The sequence below is a fragment of the Ramularia collo-cygni genome, assembly GCF_900074925.1.
Source record: "Ramularia collo-cygni strain URUG2 genome assembly, contig: RCC_scaffold11, whole genome shotgun sequence".
Lineage (NCBI taxonomy): Eukaryota > Fungi > Ascomycota > Dothideomycetes > Mycosphaerellales > Mycosphaerellaceae > Ramularia > Ramularia collo-cygni.
Window position 1 is genome coordinate 33,388 of NW_019716265.1, and position 24,571 is coordinate 57,958.

Here is a 24,571-nt window from a genome sequence, read left to right on the forward strand (position 1 = left end):
ATTAAAGAGATCCTTAGCTATCTTCGACTCTATAAGCTTATTAGCTTCTAGGAGTTTATCTTAAACGTCCTTCTATAACCGTAAGAAGTAGAACCCGATACGGTTCTCTATCTCCTCCTTATTATTTATAGGGGAGACTTTTAGCCTTAATTCCTAGTTAATAAGGTAGGACTAGAACTAGCCTACGGTTTAGTTATTACGTTAGCTATAGTTCTAGTACGTTCGGTGTATTAAGGTATGCTATAATACCTTAGGGAGGATTGTATCTATAATAATTATCTAAGCATCCTCCTATATTATAACCTTATAGTTGCTACGCTAGCGTATAAGGGCGTTAGTAATCTCCTTCTCGGTAATTTTAGAGATTACCTATATACTACGGCGGTGCTAGTTAGAGAGGCTTATATTAGGGTAGTCCTAATTAGAGTAGCGAGTAACCGTAAAACGGCTTTCGTAGTCGCGGACCTACTAGAGATACTTCTATTAGTTTAGGGAGTCTAGTACGGGAGGGTCGCGTTTTACTAGTTCGCGGAGGACGTCCTACGAAGGTGCCTCTACGGTACCTTTATAGTAGCTTCGGTCTTCCGCGTAACTCCTAAGAGATTCTTGTCTTTTTCTTTTATTAGAGCTTACCTCTTAATACTTAGATCGCTAGGCGACGAGCAGCTCTAGCCTCTACATCTAATCGATCGAGGCCTTAATAGGGTCTATAGCCTATAGAGTAGTAATTATACGGTATAGGTTATAAGGGATACTATTATTATTAATGCCCTCCTTAATAGATAGTTCTTTTTATAATATAGTGTCCGAAGGAGGGTTTTCTTCTCTAGGAGGTTCGCGGCTGCCTTACGGTGCCTTTACGGTACCTCCGTCTAGATCGAGCTAATCCTCTAGTCTAGCGCTRCTACTAGGCGTTATATCTTCCTTATCGATAATAAACCCTAGAGGGTTATTAGCCTCGGTACGTTTAGGTCGTACGGCTCTTTTTCCTACTAAAGACATTTTCGATAGGTTAGTAGGGATCTATAGAGCCGTTACGGTAGCTTTATAGTAGCGCTAGACTCGAATCGAGAGCTTGTTTCGTACTTAAGACGGCTATTCCCTAGTAGGGATAAGAGGCAATATTCTATAAGRGTGTTATAAATAGGGGGTCTTAATACTAAGTAGTAATTCTTAGATATATACGATATTGCCTAGGGAGCGAAAGGGAATAGGTAATAAGGACATCGCCCTTTTATAGGATTACGCCCGGTGCTAGTTAGGCTCGGCGGTGCCGTAGAGGTACCGTAGAGTTATCCTTTAGCCGTCGTATCCGTATAGGGAGATCCTACTAAGGGTGTAATTCCCTCCTTCTTTCTAAGAGGGATTCCCTAGGTAAGGGTTTAAAGGGCGGTATCCCGCTCCTTTAGGGTCCCCTTATAAACTCGGAAAGTAGTAATAGCGATATATCGGAGGTTAATTATTAGTCGGATAAGTCGGAATAGATTATCGGTATAATAGGATTACGTTACGTTCTAATGCTCTAATAGGACTATATATACCGGGGATATATAGCTAATATGCTTCTATCCCTACTAGTATTAGTAGCCCCGGCTATAATCTCTATAAGAACTCTATAATAACTATATAATAAATTTATACGCCTATATATCTATATAATACTTATTAAGTAGCGTACGCTCTATCCCCCGTCTTTACGTAGTTATACCTATAGAGCGATAAAGGGTTACCCTTTTACTAAAATCCTCCTCTAATCCCCTTCCTATAGACGATATTCCTTCCTTTATACGAACGTATACGACGCTATATCTACGAGTCCGCTTTATACTAATAGGTTCTAAGAAGTAAGTAAAGAAAGTATAGAAGCGTATATATCTTACTCGGCCCTAATTCGACTATATAAAGTATATACTAGATAATAAGAAATATTACTTCTACGGCGATTATAACCTAATACCGCCGGCACCTTCGAATAAACCGATTATACGGGCGATACTAATACCGCTACGGACGAATACGCTATCCTTAAGCACTATGCTAATTATTATTAACTCTAATAAAAGCGAGATATTAGACGACGAGGTTCTTAACGGATATATTAGTAGGAGCCTCCTAGATAAAGCGTAGCTTACTAGTATAAAGGCAACCTATATACGATAGATTAAGATCGAAAAGGAAGCGGTAATAAATCTACCGAAGYATAAGTACTATATAGGTAATCTACCCCCTAGCTAACGGTCGAAGGATAGTATTATAAAGGCTATCTCTATAATAGCAACCGTATAAGTTAGGTTTATTATTACGATTATTATTACAAGATACTATATTGCCCTAGATAATCTAGATAAGATACTAAAGTAGAGTAGGTTAAAGAAAGGTAAGGGGTTCTCTAAGTATACTATATATATTATATACTATTATTACATTTATCTATACCGCCGTATAATTAATCGCTAATAGGATATAAGAACGCCTAAGGATATCGCGGTACCGGATTATAATATTAAAGACATAGTAGCTACTATTCGTAGCTTCGGTAATAAACCGTATATTACTAAGGAGATAGAATATCCGGATAATACTTATATATATATTACGTAGTCGTATAATAACCGAGATAGGCCTATTTAACCTCTAGATGTAGACTTTAAAGATAGGAAGCTAAGTCGTATCTTCCTAAACGATATTAATATAAAGGGCTAGCTATCTCGAAAATAATATAAGGTATTCCTTATCTTTAAGAGACGTTCTATATCGTAGCCTACGGATAACCTATTATATAAGGCCGAGGTTAACGTAAATCTTACTAAGGCTACTACTACTCTAAAGAGTAAGGGCTCTTAGAAGAAGAAGAAGAAGGTAAAGTAAGAAGTTAAAGTAGAGTTAAAGCTAGTAGTTAAAGTAAAGCCGACCTTAGAAGTATATATACTATCTTTCCGTATAAACGTTAGTAGATAAAATCTAATACTAAATTCGATAGGAGAGTAAAGAGCAGGTTAATACTACTATAGAGTATAACGCTACCGATAATAGTAACGACGAGTCGCTACCTTCGTTTAGTAAGATGTTTATACGTTTCTAGCCTATATAATYRTAAAGATAGCTACTTACTCGATTATAGATTAAGGGAGAGCTAGAAATTAAAGGAGAGCTAGGAACCGAGGAAGTAGAGTAATAATATCCTACCCTAGGAGGTTTAAGCTATAAGCRGACGATCTCGAAGGTTTCGTAATTATCTAAGAAYACGAGTAAACTACMCGTAAATTATACGCGTAATCGGTYRAAGCGTYRTTAATCTAAAAGGTTGCGATAAGAATAAAGATAGTAGRTACTTCGTAAGTTTAGAGAGGAGTTATTTTTAGTAGTTTCGTTCGTTCCTTTAATAGATATCTATATAGTACTACTTTAATAGTCGTAAACGCATTATACGGGCGTATATCTACTTCTCGATCTATCTATTATATAAAGGGAGTACCTAATATATAGTTATAGATATAGGCTTTAGACAACTTTACTTCTATAATTAATCTATCGATTAGAACTATATCTATATACTAGATAAAGAGGCTATATCGGAAGCGCCCGTATAATAACTAAAAATTACCGCTAACCTCTCGGAACGGTTATATTCCGAGGTAGCGTAAGTAGTGTACCTTAGTTCTACTAAAAAAAGATTGTTGCAGAGTTGTCGCTAAAAGCGCACCGTAGCCGCGTCCGCCTATTTGTTAATGAGGCGCTTCACATCTCCACCTCCACAGTCCACCGCCATTTCCGGCTTCTCCGAATTGACATGGGCACGAATGAAGATGGTGAGAAATAGGGCAACAATCTTCTTTTGGTATGCCCTCTACACCTCCAGCTGCCAAGATAGGGCAGAATTCCTGTCGAGCCGAAGCTTTCCAGGTTCCGAATAGGGTATGCGCCACAGACTGCAGACTAAGACAGACTGATGGTCTTTACCAAAGTATCCCATTTACACATCCCAACATCATCAACACCTGCAAACCCATCCTACACCCTTCACCGCATCAAACTTTCCTCCCCACCCCATACCTACCTGGTAGCATCCTTCAAATCCCCCGTCGTCATCCCCCCAGAAGCCCTCCTCAACCTCTCCCACCCTTCCTGCTCCCCACCATCACTCCCCACCACAACTTTAGCAGCAGGTTCAAAAACCGCCTTCYCAACCTCAAAACATCTCCCACCAACACTATAGATAAACTCCCCACTCCTCTCCCCCTGCGCCATCAACAACGCCACCTGTTCCCCCACGACCCTCGCATCCTGAGTCTCCAATCCCGCAGCATTACAAAGTTCCTCGGGCACAATCCCCGTCAAAGTCCAGCTCGGCCCAATACAATTCACCCGAATCCTCTCCGGAAGCGCAGGCAAATTGGGCACCAAACCACGCATGAAACCCAACACGCCATGTTTCGCGGTACAATAATCCACGACGCCAAAGGCCTGAAAACTACTCGCCGAGGCCGTCAAGACGATACTTCCTGCCCGTTTCTGCTGACGGAGATGATGTAATCCAATGTAAGCGGTATTGATACATCCTCGCAGATTAATCTCATACGTCAATGTGCTGGGTTCTTGTAAAGTGGAAGTGTCGGGGAGGATCTCCGGGAGGTAATCTGCTCGGRCACTGATGCCTGCGTTGGCGAAGATGTCTATCATTATTAATGTCATTCTCAATGTCAAGATCAGAAGAAGCATGGATGGATGAAGGGGATAGGAACATACGATCCACCCGTCCAAATCTCTCCATCGCAAGCGCAAAGAGAGCCAACAGATCTTCCCATTTCGTAACATCCGTCTTGCAAAATGCAAGATTCTCACCCTCCTCCTCCTCTAAAGGACAAGGATTCAGATCTCCCACAACGACACGCGCCCCCGTTTCGAGGAGGACTTTGGCTGTTGCGAGGCCGATTCCTGAGGAGCCGCCTGTATGGCAGAAAAAAGATTAATTTCATAAATGATGAGAATAGTAGAGCAGAACAGAGGCAAATCCGATTGAAGGGAAAGGAAAGAAACAATATCTTGTTTGATTCTAGATGTCACTCACCAGTAATAACAACCACCTGCTCCTTCAAAGACCCATAATCCTTCGCTTCAATAAAGAATTGTTTCGCCATGATATCCGATGATGATGATAAACTTCAATTCCTCTGCACCAGTTTATCAGAACTTCACCGCTCGAGGGAAAGTAAAAGGTGAAGTAAAAGGTAAAAAACAATGCCAACTGACTCGAAAGACAGCGCTTCTTGAATTATTGACTACTACAAGGTGAGACAGAACCACCGATCATGATATTTTATTAGAGAGAGAAAAAAGTCTCCGTGCCGTTCAAGACTGTGATCGATCGCACACCAAGACTTTATTGACGAACTCGGCATGTCATGTCGTGTCGTGTCATGCCATACCCGAGTTGGTCCGAGGAGGAGGGAGAGGAAATTCACCCCGCAGCGGATTGCGTCCGTTCTCGTGTTCTTCATGTGACAGAGATCGAGGCACTCCACTCTGGAAAGGTGGGGTATGCACAAGAATCCTCTCTTTGATGTTATGCTAGATACCTATGCACCACTTATGCATATATCGGTATATTGTTTCCTCGGCGATTCATCCTCCATCTTGGTCAACCTACCAACTCCTCCAAAATACCCTCACACTCCTCCCTCCCAAACGGAACGACCAATCTCTCCGTCCCGACCGCATCAACTCTACTCTCCACCATACGATGATCGACGAATTCCTTGAGCAGAGTTCTAAAATTGACCTCGCTAGAACAGACAAACTCCTCGACGGCCTTGTGGTAGAGCGTCCTATATTCCACTCCCTCGGGTAACTTCTCCACAGCTCTCCTACTCGGCGTGGCCATCTTCTTCTTCTTCGCCGGCCTGCCCTTTTTGATTCTCCGCTTGCCTGGAGCAGAATCATCCGAGAGGATATCATCTTCATCGTCGTCGAGGATTGCAGGTGAGGTATCTTGAAGAGCGAGTTGTTCGCCGACCAAGATACGATATAGTACACGCGCATTCTCGGGCAAGCTTTTGRGCACGAAAGCCACTCCATCCCTTCCTCCCACTCGAGCTCCACTTCTCCCCAGCAGAGCGTTGACGTCTTCGACTACTTCCATCTCCGCAGTCCAAGGTGCGAAAGTGGTGGCGTCATGATAGAGGAAGCGGAATTGTGCGCTCGTTTGAAGATCCCATAACAAGGGGAATGTGATGGTGTCTACCGTGGCCAGTAGGGAGATTTGAGGATGAGAGGCAAGTTGAGAGATGAATGATTGATGTTTTCTCAGATTGGGATGGTCGAGGGAGTTGATGATGAGGTTGAGAGGGATTGTTAGATTATCGAGAAGTAATGACAATGGTGGGTTGGACAGGGCCGCATTGTTCTTCTTGTTGGGTGGAAAGATGATCTGAGCGAGGGTGTGCAGAATATCCTTTGGGGTGAGGCCTGGGGCGTATGCATTCACAATCACGGTCTTGTGCGAAGGCTGGGCGTAGTGGAGGTGTTCTGCAAACGAGTGAGCCAACTCTCGTTTCGACCCGTACCCGTAGAGACAAAGGTTGAAGTTGGTGGACAGCTCAAACTCCCACTGATCAAATGCCAAAGCGTGAAGATTTGCAAGACGGGAGATGTCTTGGGCATGTGAGTCTTGGTGGGATTGGATGTGGGAGAAGTAGTCCTCATGGGTCAGCAATGTGCCCGCAGGCAGAGTATTGGCCGATGTCTTATTCCCTCCGGTTCGATTTTGGAAGAAGAAGAGCTCATGAGGGGGTAGATTGAGCGGTGGACTCGGTGTTCTCTCCCTCTTCCTCTTCTTGCGTGGTCGACCGGGCTTCTTCTTGGTGGGAGTGGCCGCCAGATCAATCTCTCCCACATCCAACATTCCATCCTCATCAATGTCCTCATCGTCATCGTCATCCTCCCCATCTTCTTGACCTAAAATGGCGTTCGCAATGGCTTCATCCCGTTCATCATCCCTCTCATCGTCATCATCATCATTGGCATTCCGATGGAGCAACGTCTGTTGACTCTTTCTATGCGCCGACCGATCGTTGCGGGCCGCCAATGGCGTGTCGACGGCGATGTCATCTTCATGGAGTGGTTGGGATGGAGTAGCGAACAAGACTTTGCGTAGACTGCTCGGCGTTGCATCCACCGACAAGAAGCCATTCGTCCTGTTGGGCGTCGCTTTTAAACTGGATTTCAGAGGTGTTGGGCTGCCCATGAGAGGATTGTCGGTTCGTCGGGATTTGCGGGGAGTGGAGCCATCGTCACTCGCATTTTCATCATCAATCTTGCGTCGTTTGACCATGATGGAGAAGAAGGATGGGGAGAATGGGAGAATGGGAAAATTGGACGGCGGGATGGACAATCAGGGCACGCGATGGGGAGACGCGTTGGGTGCTGCATATTGATTGGTCGTGATGACGGAATATTGACGGGTCATATTGATGGGATATTGATCTTATATTCACGGCCAACATTGATGGAATATTGATCACCTCATCGCGCGATCAACCACCTCCCCCTTCAACAACACAACATCCACCGCTTCCTCCCACCGCCACCACCACCACCACCAATGCCTCGATCCTCCCTCACATAACCACTCAATCCACCCCCMCCCYCATCATGCTCTCCGGAATCCTCCTCTTCAATCAAAAGGGCGAACTGCTCATCCTCCGCTCCTTCCGCCAGGACATGCGCCCACGCCTCGCCGATGTCTTCCGCATTCAAGTCATCTCCAACCCTTCCATTCGCTCGCCCATCCTCACCTTAGGCAGCACCACCTTCTCCCACATTCGCTCCGAGAATATCTACCTGGTCGGCGTCTCCAAAGGCAATGTCAATGCTGCCATGGTCTTTGAATTCCTCTACCGTCTGTCGGCGTTGGGGAAATCCTACTTTGGTCGATTCGACGAAGATGCCGTCAAGAGCAACTTTGTCATGGTTTATGAATTGCTGGATGAAGTCTTGGACTTTGGTTATCCCCAAGGAATGGACGCCGAAACATTGAAAATGTACATCACCACCGATGGAGTGCGTTCAGAACCCAGCTCCAGCGCTCAGGACGCAGGTCGTATCACAATGCAAGCTACGGGCGCCCAGAGTTGGCGGCGAGAGGGAATCAAATACAGGAAGAATGAGGCGTTTGTGGATGTCATTGAAGATGTGAATCTTCTGGTGAGCGCATCGGGAACTGTCCTCCGAGCAGACGTCAATGGGGCCATTGAAATGCGCGCATATCTCTCTGGAACTCCCGAATGCAAGTTTGGGCTCAACGACGCCCTCACCCTCGCATCCGCTGCGGGAGGCGTGGGAGAGATAGGAAACCTCGGGGGAAACAAGGCCACCAAAGCTGCGGCAGGATCCGTCACCTTGGAGGACGTCTCCCTCCATCAATGCGTCAAACTCGGCTCCTTTACCCAAGATCGGACCATCTCCTTTATCCCTCCCGATGGTTCCTTCCAACTCATGTCATATCGCTGCTCGGAGAATGTCAATCTCCCCTTCAAAGTCCACGCCATCGTCACAGAAGTCGGCAGGTCAAAGGTCGAATACAGCATCGCCATTCGCTCAAATTTCGGCGCCAAACTCTTCGCCACAAACGTCTCCATMCGCATTCCCGTCCCTCTCAACACTGCTTCCACAACTCATCGCGCTTCCCAAGGAAAGGTTAAATACCTTCCGGGTGAGAATCTGCTGGAATGGAAGATTGCTCGCTTCARCGGGCAGAGTGAATTCGTCTTGTCAGCCGAGGCGGCGCTGACAAGTATGACGACCTACAAAGCCTGGTCCAGACCGCCTATTGCCATGCAATTCGGTTTGTTGATGTTTACATCAAGTGGCTTGTTGGTGAGGTATTTGAAGGTGTTTGAGAAGGGTGGCTATCAGAGCGTCAAGTGGGTGAGGTACATGACCAGAGCGGGGAGTTATGAAATTCGATTTTGAGGCCACGGAAAAGACTCATCACGAATATGATATCCCGAGTTATGTATGGTAGAGGGGACTCCAGATGTGTCTCGCACCTGACCGGCATTTGTCGGCTTTCTAAACGGCATCCGCCGGGTGGAGTTGCGGTTATGGTAACAGCCAACACTCCATATGCAATCGTTGGATGGACTTCGGGCGGCCTCACTCCGTCTGCACGCCGCTCGCTGATGCCTCTAAAGGTGCATCAGCAGCACTGCCTCGTTCAGCCATCTCTCTCAGCACAGCGGAATCTCCATCCAATTCGACTCGCCGCGAGCTTCGTTTGACTGATACACCGGAGTTTCCATGGAAGAAGTAGCCTGCTACACAGCACACGAACATAAGACCGAATTTTCGGCCGCGGCGGAAGATTGTCGGGGGTTCACTCTCATCATTCATCGCTTCGTGTTGATGGATTGGGGTGAGTGATACCAACGGGACAGATGGACCATGTGGCCTCTACACTTGGGCCGGTATCATCAGTAGCGAGAGGAACATGCGGCCTCCACTCCTAGACAAGCATCATCGTCAGCGAGATGAACATGGGACATCTACCCTCATAACGGTATCGTCAGCGAAAGGAACTCGTGTGGTATTAGATGCAACAATGCATTCATTGAAAGGAAAGGTCCTCAACTCCCCCTCTCCCTCCCATCATCAAGCAAGAGTACAAACTCCCGAACAAGTGTTACTCCCAGGCGGCGAAACAGCCTGCGGGCCATAATAATAATCCGCATCCTCAATCGTCGCCGGGTTGGCCCGATTCGACAACCTACAATCTCCCGTCCCAATGTTATAGTCCAACCCCGCACAACTGAAGGAATCATCACAAAATTTCCCACATTCGACAAAGCTGGCAAAGACGCCTGTTTTGTAGAAGACGCCTTGCACGTTGATTCGAATGCCGCGAATAAAGGGTTGTCGGCAACCACAGGACCCACCAGGGTTGAAGGGGTTGGCTGTTGCTGTTGCTATGGCCGTTTCGGTATTCTAGAAGAACAAAAAGCAAGGGGTCAGCGTGTGTGTCTTTCGATATGGAAAGGGAGGAATTGGATGCAACATACAGTCCGAGTAACGGTGTTAGTAGTAGTCGTAGCAGTATCCGTAGGAACCGTCACCGTCTCTTCCGCAGTCGTGGCCTCCGTCTCAGTAACAGTGCTCGTGATGGATTCCGTCTCCGTAACGCTCGCAGTAGCGAACTCCACCACGGTCGTCGTCTGCGTCACGCGATTCGTAATCTGAGGCTTCGTAGTCGTCACCGTCACGGTATTCGTTCGAGGTACAGTCAGCGTTACTGCGGGTTTAGTCTTTGTGACTTTGACGGTTTTGATTTGTGAGGGTTTCGTTATGGTTTTGGCGTGTGCGCCGAAACAATTACATGCTGCTGAGTAGGAGCGAGGATTGAGGCAGGATTTCACGGCGGCGGGTTGGTAGCCTTGTGKGTAGTGGATTGCGTAGCTGTCGAGTCCTCTTCGAGATTTTGAGGAGGTTTCGGGGAGGGATTCTTCAGGGGAGGCTTCATATTTGGAGACATCCTCTCCCAGAGGAACGAGGAAGGATTTTCCTGCTGGGGAGGTGATGAGGGTGCCTTCTGGAGTGGAACGTCTGCGGTTTCCGGGGTATGCTGGACCGACTTGAGGGGCGACACTGGTGGTTCTGAAATCTGTTGTCGTGGTGCTGGTTGTGTCGGTTACTGCGATTGTGATTGTTGCTGTGATTTGAGTGTCGAATGATGTCTCTGTGGCCACACTGTAAAGAAGAACATTGTCTGTCAGAATTTGTATGATGATTGTTTCGGCAGATGTATATCTTACGTCGTGGTAACTGTTTCGAAATCCGTCGCGATTACAGTGGTATCCGAACTGGTCTCTKTCAAGATGGTGTCGGTCGAGCGGATCGTGTTGACAGTCGTCTGGTCGATAGGTGGTTGGTTCTTCGTTGTGGTCACAGTCTTTTGAGCTGCTCGAGTGGTCGTGACCGTCTTTGGAGGATTGTATACTGTGATTGTCGTCGTGGAACATCCCTTGTAGACCGTAGTGCTGTAAAAGTACTGGCAACCAATTGCATTTGCACATTGGCCGGGTTTGTTGGTGTCACATTTGACAGCCTTTGCGATGCCTGTGTTACAGCTCGACTATAGGAAGTAATCAGTATCAATCGACACAACAATTCTCATCAAAAAATATGCTCACAGCTCGACAGCTAGTTGCTTCAACCAATGTCCATGCTTGAGCCAATCCTGCGAGAACAGCAAAGGTCTTCATTGTAACGATTTCGAACCGAGTCTATGATGTGCAAAGAAACACCGTACAATCCACAAACCCAACAACGACACCCAAGAACTTCAGAAGTGTTTCTTCCCTTTTGTATAATCTCCAAAGACCTTCCATGCGGCATCCCAAAGTAGTTAGCGCGCTCAGTGGCGCRCTTGGCATCGAATCTAGAATCTCGCACGTGGCAGACACTGAACGATCTGGATGTAAACGAGTCGGACCCGAACAATAATTGAACGCCTCATCGGTTCTMCCAGGATGTCGCTCCTGGATCGGATACCATCCGAGCTCTCGACCCTCCATTTAGAGCCATCCACGTTCCACCACAGTAACAGTTAGTGTCGGGTGCGGAGAAACCTGCGTTCCAGACTTCACCACTCAGCAGCACCACCCCTGTGTCCAAGCGGAGCTGCTCCCGAGTGCCCAGTCGCGTACCAATATGGAAGCTTGTGACGAGAAACGTGGTTTACATGCGTCTGAGTCCTGCCCGAAAGCAACCACTACGACTTCTCAAAGTAGCTAGCGCTGCAAGCGGTCAAAGTTAAAGAGTCGGAGTGGCCGTCCGTGGATGCGGGATGGTCGTAGAAGCTCTCCCCGTCGACTGATTCCTGGTCTGCGCTGACTCAAACTCGACTCGTCGAACATGGTGATGGGGCTGAATGGCTGATACTTGACGACTCACGTCAGGTGTTGAGGGGAGGGATAGAGATGGGTGGGTTTCCCAGGGGCATGAGAGAGTCGCATGAGTGGGTGCACAAGAGATAGGAGGGACGGACAATCAATCTCTTCTCGACATCGTCGCATCTCGCAGCTATGGCTCTGCGTCTGGAGGAGACATGGAGACGGGCATAGGTATGTTTCCATGGGAAAGGAGATATGTTCCTTCGTCAATGGGAAGACAGGATACTGGAAGGACAGGGAAGTATACTTCAGCAGCTTTCTTGAAGAAYGCAGCGGGTATTGTAAAAAAGACCCATAATGGGTATGAGATGTGGTGAGAATCTGACCATGTGCTTCTCTCATTCACTCTCGCAGCGATAGCTCTCTTTTCTTCACTATTCTCTTCATTGACTTTCAGAAGCCAGCGCTTCCTCACCCGCTCAAAATCTCTTCCTCTGCCAGCAACCACTCTCAGAACTTCTACTCTTCGCCAACATCATCAACTCTTCGACCACGCATGCACACGGCAATTTGCTCCTCAGCGCTCCTGCGGAAACATCAGCCATTGATTTGGATGTTCGGCGGCGACATCTCACTTCACTTTTGCACCCAATCATTCATGAGCTTGGACCCACTTCACGGCACGTTTCTCTTCCTGACGGCGACGTCACCTTTTTGACTCATCAACATCCCTCTGCATCAACATCAACAACTCTGCGTCCAACTTTCAACTTGACTTTACCTCATCGCATCACGCTCGCAATGGCGAGAACCAAGCAGACGGCACGGCGCAGTACTGGAGGAAAACCACCGAGGAAGCACAGGAAAGCAGAACAGGAAATCGCGAGGAGACAAGCTGCGGTGAAGCAGGCCGAGACTATGGACGTGGAGAGCGACGCTGAAAGCCATTGTTCTTCCTTATCATCAGCAAAATCTCTAGGCTCACCCCCACCACGCGATGGACCTTCTGAGGAGCAGGAAGGCGATGCTGTGACGGCAGCTCCAGAGGATGAAGAAGAGGATGCGACCATCAAACACGAACCACGAAATTCGCTTCCGGCACCTGCCGGCACGGTGACGCATTCAGAGCGACCTCTTGATGTTCCAACTTTTCCAGCTACCCGGAAAGTGGATACTACTAGCACCGCTCAGGGCGAAGAAATGGTCGAGCATGAGGATGGGGATGAGGTCGAGGAGCTGGGCTACTTCATGTCGAACATATTCGCATTTAGGGTGCCCGCAGCCCCGCGGGACGAAATTGGAAACTGGCTCCCTGTGAGCTTATACCATTGCATAGGAGCACGTTCCTGTGACGTCTACGATTCGAACATGATCAAGTTTGGCTGGTTGAGCATACCCAACTCCAGCGCTCTCTGGCAGCTGCTAGTAGATACACACAGCACCAAGTTTAGACACAACTTGGAACTCGCTGCCCGCGGGAGCTATGGGATTGAGCAGATTGGAGACATGTCGACGCGAGATTTGAAAGCTAAAATAACGGTCTTCGCTGCCAAGCGAGCAGCAGGTCATGTGCTCGCCGAGCTCGAAACGCAAGGCGTGCAGATCAGACGAGCAGGGGATGGCGATGTGATTGTGAGGAGCGGGCCAGATCTCGATGAGTTTGATGCAGAGACAGTGGCCCAAAAGGCAACCTCCCGTCTCACACAAGAAGACGAGTTTGAACCGACGCATTCTCCAAAATCGAAGGCTACGACTGACCAAGTTGAGCCCATGGTCACAGAGTCACAACCAAGTGAGCAGCGAAGGGATGGCGAGCCCGTGAAGATTCTCTCAACCTCACCCCCTCTACAAGCATCAGAGACGACAAAAGGGCTATCTGCCACCGATCCTATTGGGGACCGTGCCGTGCAGCATGGTTCACATACCGCCACTATCAGATCCGCAGAGGATGATATCGATCCACAGGGTGCAGCTGTCATCGGAACTTCCACATCGACCATGAGTCTAGAGGAGGCGAGTTCTGCCCCAGCAGAAGCGTCTGAAGCTCACCAAGAAGAAGTTCCTGCCATGGCAACTCCTGTAGAAACTCGAGAAGAGAGATCACCTGCTCAAGCGACCGCTGAAGGAGTCCAGCAAACTACTCTGCCTGCCCCTCCGATTATTATGGAAGTTCAACAGGAGGCTTCTCTCGAACAAATGCTCCCAGCAGAGAATAGAGAAAACGCTGCTGTAAATGGAGAAGCTCTTCCAAGTGAAGTGGATGCTTCGAAACATCAACAGAACATCCCACCTCCACAAAGCACACCAGCCATCGAGCAAGAGGAAATGTCAAGCATGATACCTCCCGCAACTCCGTACGATGAAGAAGATGTCGATGATTTCTTATCATTCACACACACCAAATCAAAAGAAGTGGCTCTGCAGTATCTCATTGCCGGAGGATCCTTGTCAAAGGCACTGAGGAACTTCCGCAAGGATCAAGTGGCTCATAAGCCTACTGAACAGGCTTCTCAGTCCCTCCAGGACGAAGCGAAGCCGTGCACTCTTATCGACGAAGCTCTTGATGCATACGCCACCATGCCTGCACCTACGAACAGGGGACGTCAGGACGAAGGCAATACTCTTGTCGTCCTGGACGGCGTGAATCTGGGCAGGAACTGTCGTATCAACTTCACTGATCTCTATGCGGCTATGCCAATCGCCGAGGCGAGATTGACTGCTACAGATGATGGTTCACTTGAGGTTCGGGGAGTGCGTCACTTGTACTTCCTACTGAAGCCGATCAATGGAGAGATGCCTAAATTAGAGCGCATCCGTCTCTCCACGACGATGGAGGACTGCAGAGACATGATCTTCACACTTCCTACCGCCTCAGATGATATGGAGTCTGCGGGAAGATCAGCGTCAGGAGACTAGACGTCTGGACACACATCACAGGTGCCACGTGGAGAGCCTCTCCAAAATTTCACTGATTGGCAAAGCGGCTACGAAGACTTCTTCTGCCTACTTGCCCGCTTCAGTCCCAAATCTCACAATATCAACGACGTCAACTCGACTATGCCTAGTCTCGAGACTGTCGCTCAGATTTCAAACTACTACAATGCCGTCGGACCCCATTCTCCTATTACCGACAAGATTAATGGTCTTCCTGCACTACCAGCTCAAAGAGACGCTGTGGGAAGCTATTTCTGCGGATGCCGCTCGGTGGCTTTTACTGGCCATCCAACTGGAGAACGGAATGATCTTCAAGGAAGCATACATCCACATTGCGGGTTGTTATCCAGCATGGCCGTGGAGTGTGTCGCAGAGCTCGTTTTCAACCGACCTCCTTGAATCCGTCGAAATCAAATCTTCTCAACTGACAGACAAACGCCGCCAAATCGATTTCAAGCTGATGCTACTCACCATCGCTTGCTCCGAGAATCCAGGCGACCCTTCGAGCTCTCTCCTTCCAGCCAGCGCAACACTCAATTCCACCACCTGGATCGTGGTCAACATTTGGCGGGACTGGGTCGTCAACCATCTCGCGGCTCTCGAAGATGACACAGATGGACGAGCCACGCCCACCGCACTTTGCACTCACCCCGACGATGGAGAGTGTCTCACCGTCGCCGGCTTCTATAGACGCATCGACCAACACCAATACCTAGCCCCTGATGTGGTCTTGCGCGATTGGAATCGGGTTAATTTCAGACACACCGACAGATCGAACTGGAAGGAATGTGTGGAGGATAATCTCCACCATTTGAAGAATGCAGCGAGGGATTTGGTGGCGCCTTTGGTTGAGACAAATACCAATTTCAAAGGCATTGTCGATTACCTGACTTGTGTGGAGTTTGACGAGGAACATTTGCCGTGGGGCATGGAGGAGGTGAAGGTTAAGGAGGCAAAGATCGAGGAGRATGGAAAGGATTCGGTCATGGGTGGAGTACTTTGAGACTTTGAGGCCGAGTCTGAAAGTTTTGACTGCGGGTAGGAAAGGCGTCCAGTTCTCCATCGATCCACGGTGTGGGACTGAGCTCACGTGGCACGGTGTCAAGGTGGATTTGGAAAGGGGATGAGGTAAGGGAGAACTACTTGCTTCACGTTCAGTTTCTTGCCTCCTTTTTAAACCTTTTCCTGTCTTCTCTCAACGCGGTAGAAGCGCAGAATATAAGAGCGTGTCATATAGAAACTAGCCCGACACATCTATCCGTCCAAAAGGTGGCCGATTCCTTGGCGAGTGATGTCTCTTGTGCAGGTTCAACGTGTTAAATGCGTACAAAAGAGCAATTCAAAACTCCGATTCTTGAACAAACCTCATTTCCACATACATTTAGCTGACATGAGTACGCTCGTGTTTGGCGACAACTAGATGATTGCTAGACAAGCAACCGACCAGGAATGGCATATCAATGACCATCTTTCCAACCGGCTGATCGTGATGCACTGCTCTGGCGTGAGATGGTCGAGCAGACGTTACGTCCGCTCGAGAACGATAGATCTCCTTCCCCTAAGATTGGCTCATCTTCGTTCAGCTTGTCGTCGATGGCTTAGAGCTATCAATATGAGGATTATTCATCCACATACGATCTCCTCAGTCATACCTATAGTGTCCCAAGGCCTTACTCTCTCCAGAATCGACGACTCTGGGCCTGCTAGAACTATTACTACTAGCAGACTTCATCAATCGAGAGAGCAGTTCAGGGCGCCATTTTTCCTTGTCGATGATTTCTTAAACTGACGGCTTCGTGATAGCCTCGCCGTCACATAGGAGCGACCGACACAGCAGCAATCGGACTTGAAAGTACTGATGGGAAATCTTTCGTAACACTCTAGACGTAGTCGAAGTGATATGCTCCTCTCCTGCCACAATCCTGAATACAATTATCGATTACTCTACGTTGCGAGACTTTCGACCTGTAGCAGAGAGTGCTAAACTCCGCTTCCGTTTTACGCTGATCCGATCAGACTGCTGACTTGGGGGGAAAGGTAGAGTCAACAACAAGAGAGCAATCTTTCTCGGTTTCTTCAATCTCGCGTACAAGACCTGTGATCTATCCGACATAGGACCACAACAAGAAGATACCTTTAGCTACGACGCATTCGTCACTAATAGCGCTTATTTTTTGGCCAAGAGCCATTCAATCTCTAGCCGGATCTTAGCCCGCGAGTAACGCGATTATCGAGAAGGACTACCCTCTATACTTAAACGGGCTCACCGTGTACGAAATCGACGGGGATTCGTCTTAGCTAGAATGTACTCGATCCAGAAAGCTTCCACCCTCTACCTTATAACGCCTTTAGATCACGAGAGGAGAAATAACCTTGCTCTTCGACTCTACGACACCCTTATCCTCTACTTCTTCTAATACTCGCATTTCTTATGTAAACTCTAGGTAGGTCTTAGGACGGGGAGAAAGATACTAAGGATAGTAGCGGCTATACTAACAAATACTTTCTTCGACTATGCGAGAAGGCTTACTATCTATCGATAAGATAKGGTAGATAGGATTTACAGGACAGGCGGTGGAGATGTGATATACACTGTAATAGTCCTTGTCGCAGAAACATAGTAGATCAACCAAGAATTGGTGAGATTAAAGGCCACTTGCTCCCTGTAGAGGGAATCGACGACGATGCTCACGAGTAGGTAACTACGAGCACAAAAAAAAAGAGCGGCTGTGTAGTGGTGTCTTCTTAATAGTGTTGTCTTTGCCGTGAATAGTTTTGATCAAGTAAAGCGGTGAGCTCCCAGTCGATCAGAAAGTCGCCCGATTCCTCGAGCCATTCATGACATACTCGACGTTCCTATTCGATGGAACCAACTTCCTCTTTCGTCATGCACAAAGGACCTGTTCCTGAGAATATCTTATCCCAGCAACTCCGATATCGGCCACAAAGGAATACCTTACCTCTCTTAGTGCCGAGATCGCCCTAACCTAGCCGATGCATTCATTTGGCTTCTAGATCGCAGCGCGGGGCACGCGCCCTTCCCATTTCCAGGGTCCAGCCAGGGAGTGAGCAACAAAGTTCGCCATTTCAATGACAGGTACTCGATATTTTCTCGCCGTGTCTACCCGTGCGTGATTCATCAATCGGTTTCTGTTGACTCACAACACCTTCGAGACCAAGAGTTGGAAACACAACAACTCATACACATCACCTTCAATCACCTCACCCAAAAGACCGACAGACACATCTTCCACCACTGCCGGCTCGCGTGCTACCCCCCACCTAACCTTTCACCACACCACCGCCACCTTCACCTTCACAAGATGTCGGCCCCCATCGTACCCGTCACCATCACCAATGGCACCACCAAACCCGCAGACATCCAATCCTTCGCCGTCAAAGCCGGTCTGGCTCAAATGCTCAAGGGCGGCGTGATCATGGACGTCGTCAACGCCGAGCAAGCCCGCATCGCCGAGGAAGCAGGTGCCGTGGCCGTCATGGCCCTCGAGCGTGTACCCGCCGACATTCGCGCCCAAGGCGGCGTGGCCCGCATGTCGGACCCATCAATGATTCAAGAAATCATGCGCACCGTCACCATCCCCGTCATGGCCAAGGCACGCATTGGACATTTCGTCGAGTGCCAGATCCTCCAAGCCATTGGAGTGGATTACATTGATGAGAGCGAGGTGCTCACGCCCGCCGACCCCACACACCACGTCGACAAGAGCGTCTTCGCCGCGCCCTTTGTGTGTGGATGTCGGAATTTGGGCGAGGCATTGCGGAGGATTTCCGAGGGTGCCGCCATGATTCGCACCAAGGGCGAGGCCGGGACGGGAGATGTCGTCGAGGCGGTGCGACACATGCAGACGGTCAATGCCGAGATTGCCAAGGCTTCGGCCGCCACGGATGCCGAGCTGCGTCAAATGGCACGGGATTGGGAGTGTGATTTGGAGTTGTTGCGACAGACGGCGCAGTTGAAGAGATTGCCTGTGGTCAACTTTGCCGCTGGAGGTATTGCTACTCCTGCTGATGCGGCGTTGATGATGCAGATGGGTTGCGACGGGGTGTTTGTTGGAAGTGGAATCTTCAAGTCGGGAGATGCCGCGAAGAGAGCCAAGGCTATCGTTCAGGCCACGACGCATTTCAACGACCCCAAGGTGTTGATGGAGGTCAGCATTGGTTTGGGTGAGGCCATGGTTGGTATCAACTGTGGGTCGATGGGTGAGAGCGACAAGCTTGCCAAGCGAGGGTGGTAGGCGGTCAGGATAGGGATAGCTGGATTGCAGGTGTATAGAAAGGAGAGGCAAGGCATAACCATGAGGCGTTTTCAGTAATACCGCGAGGTGTCAATACGGTCGGTCAATATACACTGGGTTTGAGATGGATTGCATCCCATTTTGTGACACATCAAGCATGCACTGGTCGATCGGAGAGACAATCACCTGCATCAAGTTTTGTCTGACGTTCTACTACTCACCAGAATACTGAAAGCACTTTTTGACACGTCGAGGCAGAAYCAGAATACCCAACAAACCAGAACAGGAACCAGCAACGACCTCGTCCTCTTCCATCCATACAGAAAGTTTCCACAAAAGCACAGCAGACGTAGGTGGTAGAACGGTGTCCGGTGTCCTTTGAACTCTTCATCTGAATATATAGCAGCCCTTGGTATAGGAAACACGCACTAACGCAATAAAGCAGTAGGAAGAATCCAACCTCGACAACATCAACAACAGAAGTTGGCAAGAGAATACTTCTCTGCGTTTTCAACATCATCTCCACTCCATCCCTACTCACAAGCAAGCCACCTACCCTAACGTATTGGTCTTCCATCTCCTCCATCTCACACCAAGGATATCAATAATAACAGCAGTACTCTCTCTCTCTCTCACACACACACACACACACACACACAAAAGAACAGAAAAGTAGAAACCACAAGCATCAGAAAAATCATCAATCATATCTGGGTATACTCGCCTCACAAATCTCCATATGCGAACGATACCTGTTTGTTCGCAATAAAGAACAAAAAATAGACCGCTTTGCACAAGAAAATCACTCTCGGTCTCTGTACTCCTCCGTCGAAGAAACCTCTCCATGGGGCCTTCTCATCGATCTCTGTGATTCTCGTCCACACCTTTTCCAACCCTCCTTTGCTCCCTCACTCAATCACTCCATCCGAACCCTCAACCGCTCCTGAATGCGACTCAACACGGCCACCTCCTCCTCACTCAACCTCGCATGCTTCGGGACCTGAATCGAATGAGACTTGACAAGAATACCCTCCAACCCCTCCACAACCTCCACGCGATGGGAAAGTTCCCTCTTCAACGTCCTATCCGAACTAGTATCACTGCCCACTTTACCCTTTTCCTCATCCCCACCATTCTCATTCTTCTTCTCCATCTCTTCAACTTCCATCTCAGCCTTCTCAGCMCGTTCCTCCCTTAATTTCCCGCCCACACTCCCCGGAGTCCACCAATACAAGGGATACCTCCGAAAGACATTATTGAACAGCAACGCAACACACACCATCAACGTACTATCCATCAACACAATCCCCACATACGGCCATCCCATAGCAAGCACATGCATCTCCGTACTCGCCAACACAGCCGTCGCGCCACCCGGAGGATGCACCGTTCCCGTAACACTCATCACCAATCCCGCGACGGCACATCCCACCGCACCACTAACCCACATAATACCTTCAAATTGCGGACTGAGTTGGAAGAGTTTGGCAATCGCAACACCACACAAAGCCGCGAGAGTATTTCCGATAATGGAATTGCGGGGTTGTGCTAATGGGGAGGCGATGGCGCCGAAATCGAGAATGGCGCTGGCTCCCAGGGATGCGATGATGACTGGTGGGTGGTATTTGAGAATCTCCGGGCCGTAGTTTCCAATTCCGGACACGAGACAGAGGGCGGCGACGGTGGCGAGGAAGGTCACGGGCCATTGGATGATGGAGGGTGCTTCTTTCGGTGGGTGCGAGCGGTAGCCGAGGAAATGGGAGATGGGTGTGGGGAGGTGGGAGAGGGGATTCGGAGGGATGTAGGGGTTGAGAAATGTGTCAATGTTCCAGTTGGTGAGGTGTTGGCGGAGGGAGGAGGTTATGCGGCCCATTTTGGGCGGTGTGGATTGTGGTGTCGTATGGCGGTGTTGATCGTGCTGTCGTTGGGTGGAGTTGATTGTGTTGTCGTATAGCGGGGTTGGAGAAATGTGTCGTTATAGAGGTGAAAGTCGTCAGGCGAGTATCTGCTAGAATGAAGGCTGCAGTATCTACTGTAGATGCCTCAGGGATTCAAGCAAAGTGGAAAAGTGACGGGAAAAATAAACATAGACGGTGACGTTGTTCCGACGAAAAGAATGGACGGGAATCATCAGCATGCATATAATACAGGGAAGACGGAAAATGCGGCAGTGGAGCGGTGGAGCGGAGATCTTTCACGCCAGAGCGTTTGGACCAAAGACTCTGCAGCGCTGCAGCCATCCACAAGCGTCGCGCGCGAGAGAGGGAAAGAGGAGACTCGCGAAAGAGGGAGAGACTCGAGAGATGAGCGGCGGGTGACGTGCACACTGCATCGGAGCGTCGAATTGCTGCTGCTGCTTTTCCTCGGACCAGCGCGCTCCGCACCCATCTTCAAACCTACATTTTGCGGTGCGTCTTGAAGGAATAGTATGAAGTGTGTAAATTGTGCCATGCATCCACCGTCAAATTCCATCTCAAGGGCCTCTTTGGCGGTTCTTCCCAAAAGGTCCGTGGCATCAAAGAAAGGTGCACTGTCGTGGGTACCTTGAGCTCGCGTCGATGATTCTTAACTTAAGGCGGGTCACGCGGTGACGTCGATGCGTTCGTTGGAGGCTCGTGGCCCCAGAAATTGCGGAAGTGTCTCGGAAACTTGTACGTAATGGCCGTGGTGGGCCAATCGGGAAACCCATCGTGCTCCATCGGCGGTTCAGATAAACATGGACATGTTTAATAGTTGGCAACAACAGGCAGAGCATGCAGGAGCAATAAGACAACATCAAGACGATGATATGTAGCAGGAAGAAGAAGTGAGGTTGGAAAGATAACCCACCTCACACTGATAAGTAGTAGGTAATCAACCCTTGGAGGCATTGCAGGACACGCCATTCCTCTTTGGGTGGGGTGGGAAGATAGTGAAGATCCACTTTACGCGTTCCAGTCGCGTCTTGCATCAATACCTCCAAGAAAGGTATTCCATCGCAATCCTCCCCACMATCACCACCACACATCATCCCACCATGTCGGACTACGAAGATGAAATGGATGTGGATGCCCCCATCCCCCCCAAGCCCTCCAACGACATCACCTTCTCCTCCAACACCGACAACAAAGGCAAACGAAGTGCGGCCAACCTACCCATCGAAGCCGAAGACACGCTGCCGTGGGTGGAAAAGTATCGACCCAACTCCCTCGCCGATGTCAGCGGACATCAAGACATCCTCTCGACCATCAACAAATTCGTCGACTCCAATCGCCTGCCCCATCTCCTCCTTTACGGGCCTCCGGGAACGGGCAAAACATCGACCGTATTGGCCCTCGCCCGTCGAATCTATGGCAACAAAAACATGCGTCAGATGGTGTTGGAATTGAACGCCTCGGATGATCGCGGGATTGATGTCGTGCGGGAACAGATCAAGACTTTTTCCTCCACCAAGCAAATCTTCGCCGGAAGTTTCGACAAATCCGCGCAACAGTCCACCATCGCCAACTACAAACTCATCATCCTCGATGAAGCGGACGCCATGACGAGCACCGCACAAATGGCCTTGCGACGCATCATGGAAAAGTACACGGCCAACACCCGCTTCTGCATCATTGCCAATTACACCCACAAGCTCAGTCCCGCTCTGCTATCAAGATGCACCCGCTTTCGCTTCTCCCCTCTCAAAGAGAAGGATATTCGAGTCTTGGTGGATAAAGTCATCGCCGAGGAGACGGTCAACATCGCTCCCGATGCGGTTGAAAGTCTGGTGAGGCTGGCAAAGGGAGACATGCGACGCGCGTTGAATGTCTTGCAAGCGTGTCATGCTTCATCCACACCCCTCACCATCCCCGGGGAAAAGGCACCCCCTACAGATCAAATCGTGCGGGATCTCATCACCAATGAGACCATCTACGACTGCATCGCCGCGCCACATCCCGGAGACATTGCCACGATTGTGCAGACGTTGTTGACGACCAGCAATGTGGGGAGTTGTTTGGCCACCATCACGACATTGAAGAGAACCAAAGGATTGGCCTTGGCTGACATCTTGACCGCTTTGGGAGAGCAGTTGAGTGAGTTGGAAGTACCCGCACAGACGAGGGTGGCATGGTTGGAGGGATTGGCGGATATAGAGTATCGACTGAGTGGAGGTGGAAGTGAGAATTTGCAGACGGGTGGGTTAGTCGGGGTGGTGAGGAATGGAGTTGGCATGATGGAAAAGGCCAAGGGGAAAGCGTGAATATATCAGGCGGAGCATTTGTTGGCCGTGATTAGCGTGGCGTTGAAGGTATTTATGGGATCAAACGTAAGAGAACAGGCGAAACCGCAAATTTCATCACAGCAGTGTACTGCATTYCAAGTCATAGAGGCCATCTCCAGTCTTCCCGTCCTGAAGGAAACCCCTCCATGTAATCCTCAAGGAAACATCCTCCATGTCATCCTCAAGGAAACATCCTCCATGTCACACCATCAATCAAACACCCTCTCCTCCCTCATGATATCCAACCCTCTCAAGCCTTGCAAGTCTGCTCCAAATACTCCTTGCGATACTCATTCCGATCCGTCTCCTCCCCCCTCTGCAACGGAGTCCACTTCGGGTCCTCTTTGAACAACCTCATGGCTTTCGTGTACTACAATCATATCAGCAAACCTCATCATCCCGTGCACACATTAACGGAAAATATCAATCAACTTACATTCCCCTCATCAGTAGTAAACCGATGATAAATCCCCGCAGGCATAATCATCAAATCGCCCTCTTCCAATTTAATCCTCACCCACTCATCCCCCAAATTCCTAACATCAAAGTATCCCCCTCCCTTTAAAATATATCTTATCTCCTCATCTTCATGTAAATGTTCATGGAAAAAATTCTTGACTTTGGTTTCGTAGTCCGGGAGGGTTTCGGGGGAGATTTCAATCGTGTCGCGGTTTTTGTAGGCGCGGGATGAGGCGATGGCGTCGACTTCTGAGAGGGAGCGTGTGTGGTGGTGGATTATTCCCAAGGAGGAGAGGGTTGAGGGGGTTACGGGGCGGGAGGAGTCGTGGGGGAGACGTTGGTCGCCGGGGAGGTTGTCGTAGTAGTAGGCTTTCATTTTTTGGAAATTAGGCTTGTCTTGATGATGTTGTTGTTGGATGTTGCTGTTCAGGTGGTAGATTGGAGGATGTGGGATATGAGTTGGACAGGACGGGAAATGGCAAAACTTTGTGCCCCCAACCAAGATGGAGAGACGCAAAGACCCCTCGCACGTCATTTCTTAGGTTCCCGTCCCGTCCCTTCCCTTCCTTTGCTCCGCCGAGGACGGACCCACCCATTCATCAACATGCATCTTGCACGTGCGTCCTTCTATAATTTGATGTACTTACTGTACATAAGCGGGTATTGATACATGAGTTGCGTGGGAAATGCCCAGTATGCAATAATATCAACATCTACATCTTCTAGATACACATGTATCGACGTCCGTGCCCCGTAGCTCAAACCCAGTGAGTCTCCTCTCGTCCTCTCCTTCA

At 49.1% G+C, this 24,571-nt stretch overlaps 10 protein-coding genes; 5 read left to right on the plus strand and 5 right to left on the minus strand.

Annotated features, from left to right (window-relative positions):
• Positions 1-4,053: 4,053 nt before the first annotated feature.
• RCC_07080 (related to levodione reductase) lies at positions 4,054-5,138 on the minus strand (the record flags this gene model as incomplete). XM_023772339.1 has 3 exons in its annotated part: positions 4,054-4,673; positions 4,747-4,947; positions 5,069-5,138. The coding sequence occupies 3 exons, from the start codon at positions 5,136-5,138 to the stop codon at positions 4,054-4,056; spliced, it is 891 nt and encodes a 296-aa protein (XP_023628107.1).
• A 500-nt stretch (positions 5,139-5,638) lies between these two features.
• Positions 5,639-7,330, minus strand: RCC_07081 (related to origin recognition complex, subunit 2; the record flags this gene model as incomplete). The annotated part of the gene is made up of 1 exon (XM_023772340.1): positions 5,639-7,330. The coding sequence occupies one exon, from the start codon at positions 7,328-7,330 to the stop codon at positions 5,639-5,641; it is 1,692 nt and encodes a 563-aa protein (XP_023628108.1).
• Positions 7,331-7,650: 320 nt separating this feature from the next.
• Positions 7,651-8,970, plus strand: RCC_07082 (probable AP-2 complex subunit mu-1; the record flags this gene model as incomplete). Its single annotated transcript, XM_023772341.1, has 1 exon — positions 7,651-8,970. One exon carries the CDS (start codon positions 7,651-7,653, stop codon positions 8,968-8,970), a length of 1,320 nt encoding a protein of 439 aa, XP_023628109.1.
• Positions 8,971-9,648: 678 nt separating this feature from the next.
• Positions 9,649-11,255, minus strand: RCC_07083 (uncharacterized protein; the record flags this gene model as incomplete). XM_023772342.1 has 4 exons in its annotated part: positions 9,649-9,981; positions 10,056-10,740; positions 10,806-11,125; positions 11,184-11,255. 4 exons carry the CDS (start codon positions 11,253-11,255, stop codon positions 9,649-9,651), a joined length of 1,410 nt encoding a protein of 469 aa, XP_023628110.1.
• A 1,431-nt stretch (positions 11,256-12,686) lies between these two features.
• On the plus strand, positions 12,687-14,801 carry RCC_07084 (uncharacterized protein; the record flags this gene model as incomplete). The annotated part of the gene is made up of 1 exon (XM_023772343.1): positions 12,687-14,801. One exon carries the CDS (start codon positions 12,687-12,689, stop codon positions 14,799-14,801), a length of 2,115 nt encoding a protein of 704 aa, XP_023628111.1.
• A 184-nt stretch (positions 14,802-14,985) lies between these two features.
• Positions 14,986-15,822, plus strand: RCC_07085 (uncharacterized protein; the record flags this gene model as incomplete). Its single annotated transcript, XM_023772344.1, has 1 exon — positions 14,986-15,822. The coding sequence occupies one exon, from the start codon at positions 14,986-14,988 to the stop codon at positions 15,820-15,822; it is 837 nt and encodes a 278-aa protein (XP_023628112.1).
• Positions 15,823-18,142: 2,320 nt separating this feature from the next.
• RCC_07086 (probable stationary phase-induced protein, SOR/SNZ family) lies at positions 18,143-19,075 on the plus strand (the record flags this gene model as incomplete). The annotated part of the gene is made up of 1 exon (XM_023772345.1): positions 18,143-19,075. One exon carries the CDS (start codon positions 18,143-18,145, stop codon positions 19,073-19,075), a length of 933 nt encoding a protein of 310 aa, XP_023628113.1.
• Positions 19,076-19,991: 916 nt separating this feature from the next.
• On the minus strand, positions 19,992-20,948 carry RCC_07087 (related to HPP family protein; the record flags this gene model as incomplete). Its single annotated transcript, XM_023772346.1, has 1 exon — positions 19,992-20,948. The coding sequence occupies one exon, from the start codon at positions 20,946-20,948 to the stop codon at positions 19,992-19,994; it is 957 nt and encodes a 318-aa protein (XP_023628114.1).
• A 1,143-nt stretch (positions 20,949-22,091) lies between these two features.
• RCC_07088 (probable replication factor C subunit 3) lies at positions 22,092-23,297 on the plus strand (the record flags this gene model as incomplete). Its single annotated transcript, XM_023772347.1, has 1 exon — positions 22,092-23,297. The coding sequence occupies one exon, from the start codon at positions 22,092-22,094 to the stop codon at positions 23,295-23,297; it is 1,206 nt and encodes a 401-aa protein (XP_023628115.1).
• Positions 23,298-23,568: 271 nt separating this feature from the next.
• RCC_07089 (probable 1,2-dihydroxy-3-keto-5-methylthiopentene dioxygenase) lies at positions 23,569-24,153 on the minus strand (the record flags this gene model as incomplete). XM_023772348.1 has 2 exons in its annotated part: positions 23,569-23,688; positions 23,755-24,153. 2 exons carry the CDS (start codon positions 24,151-24,153, stop codon positions 23,569-23,571), a joined length of 519 nt encoding a protein of 172 aa, XP_023628116.1.
• Between the last annotated feature and the right edge of the window lie 418 nt (positions 24,154-24,571).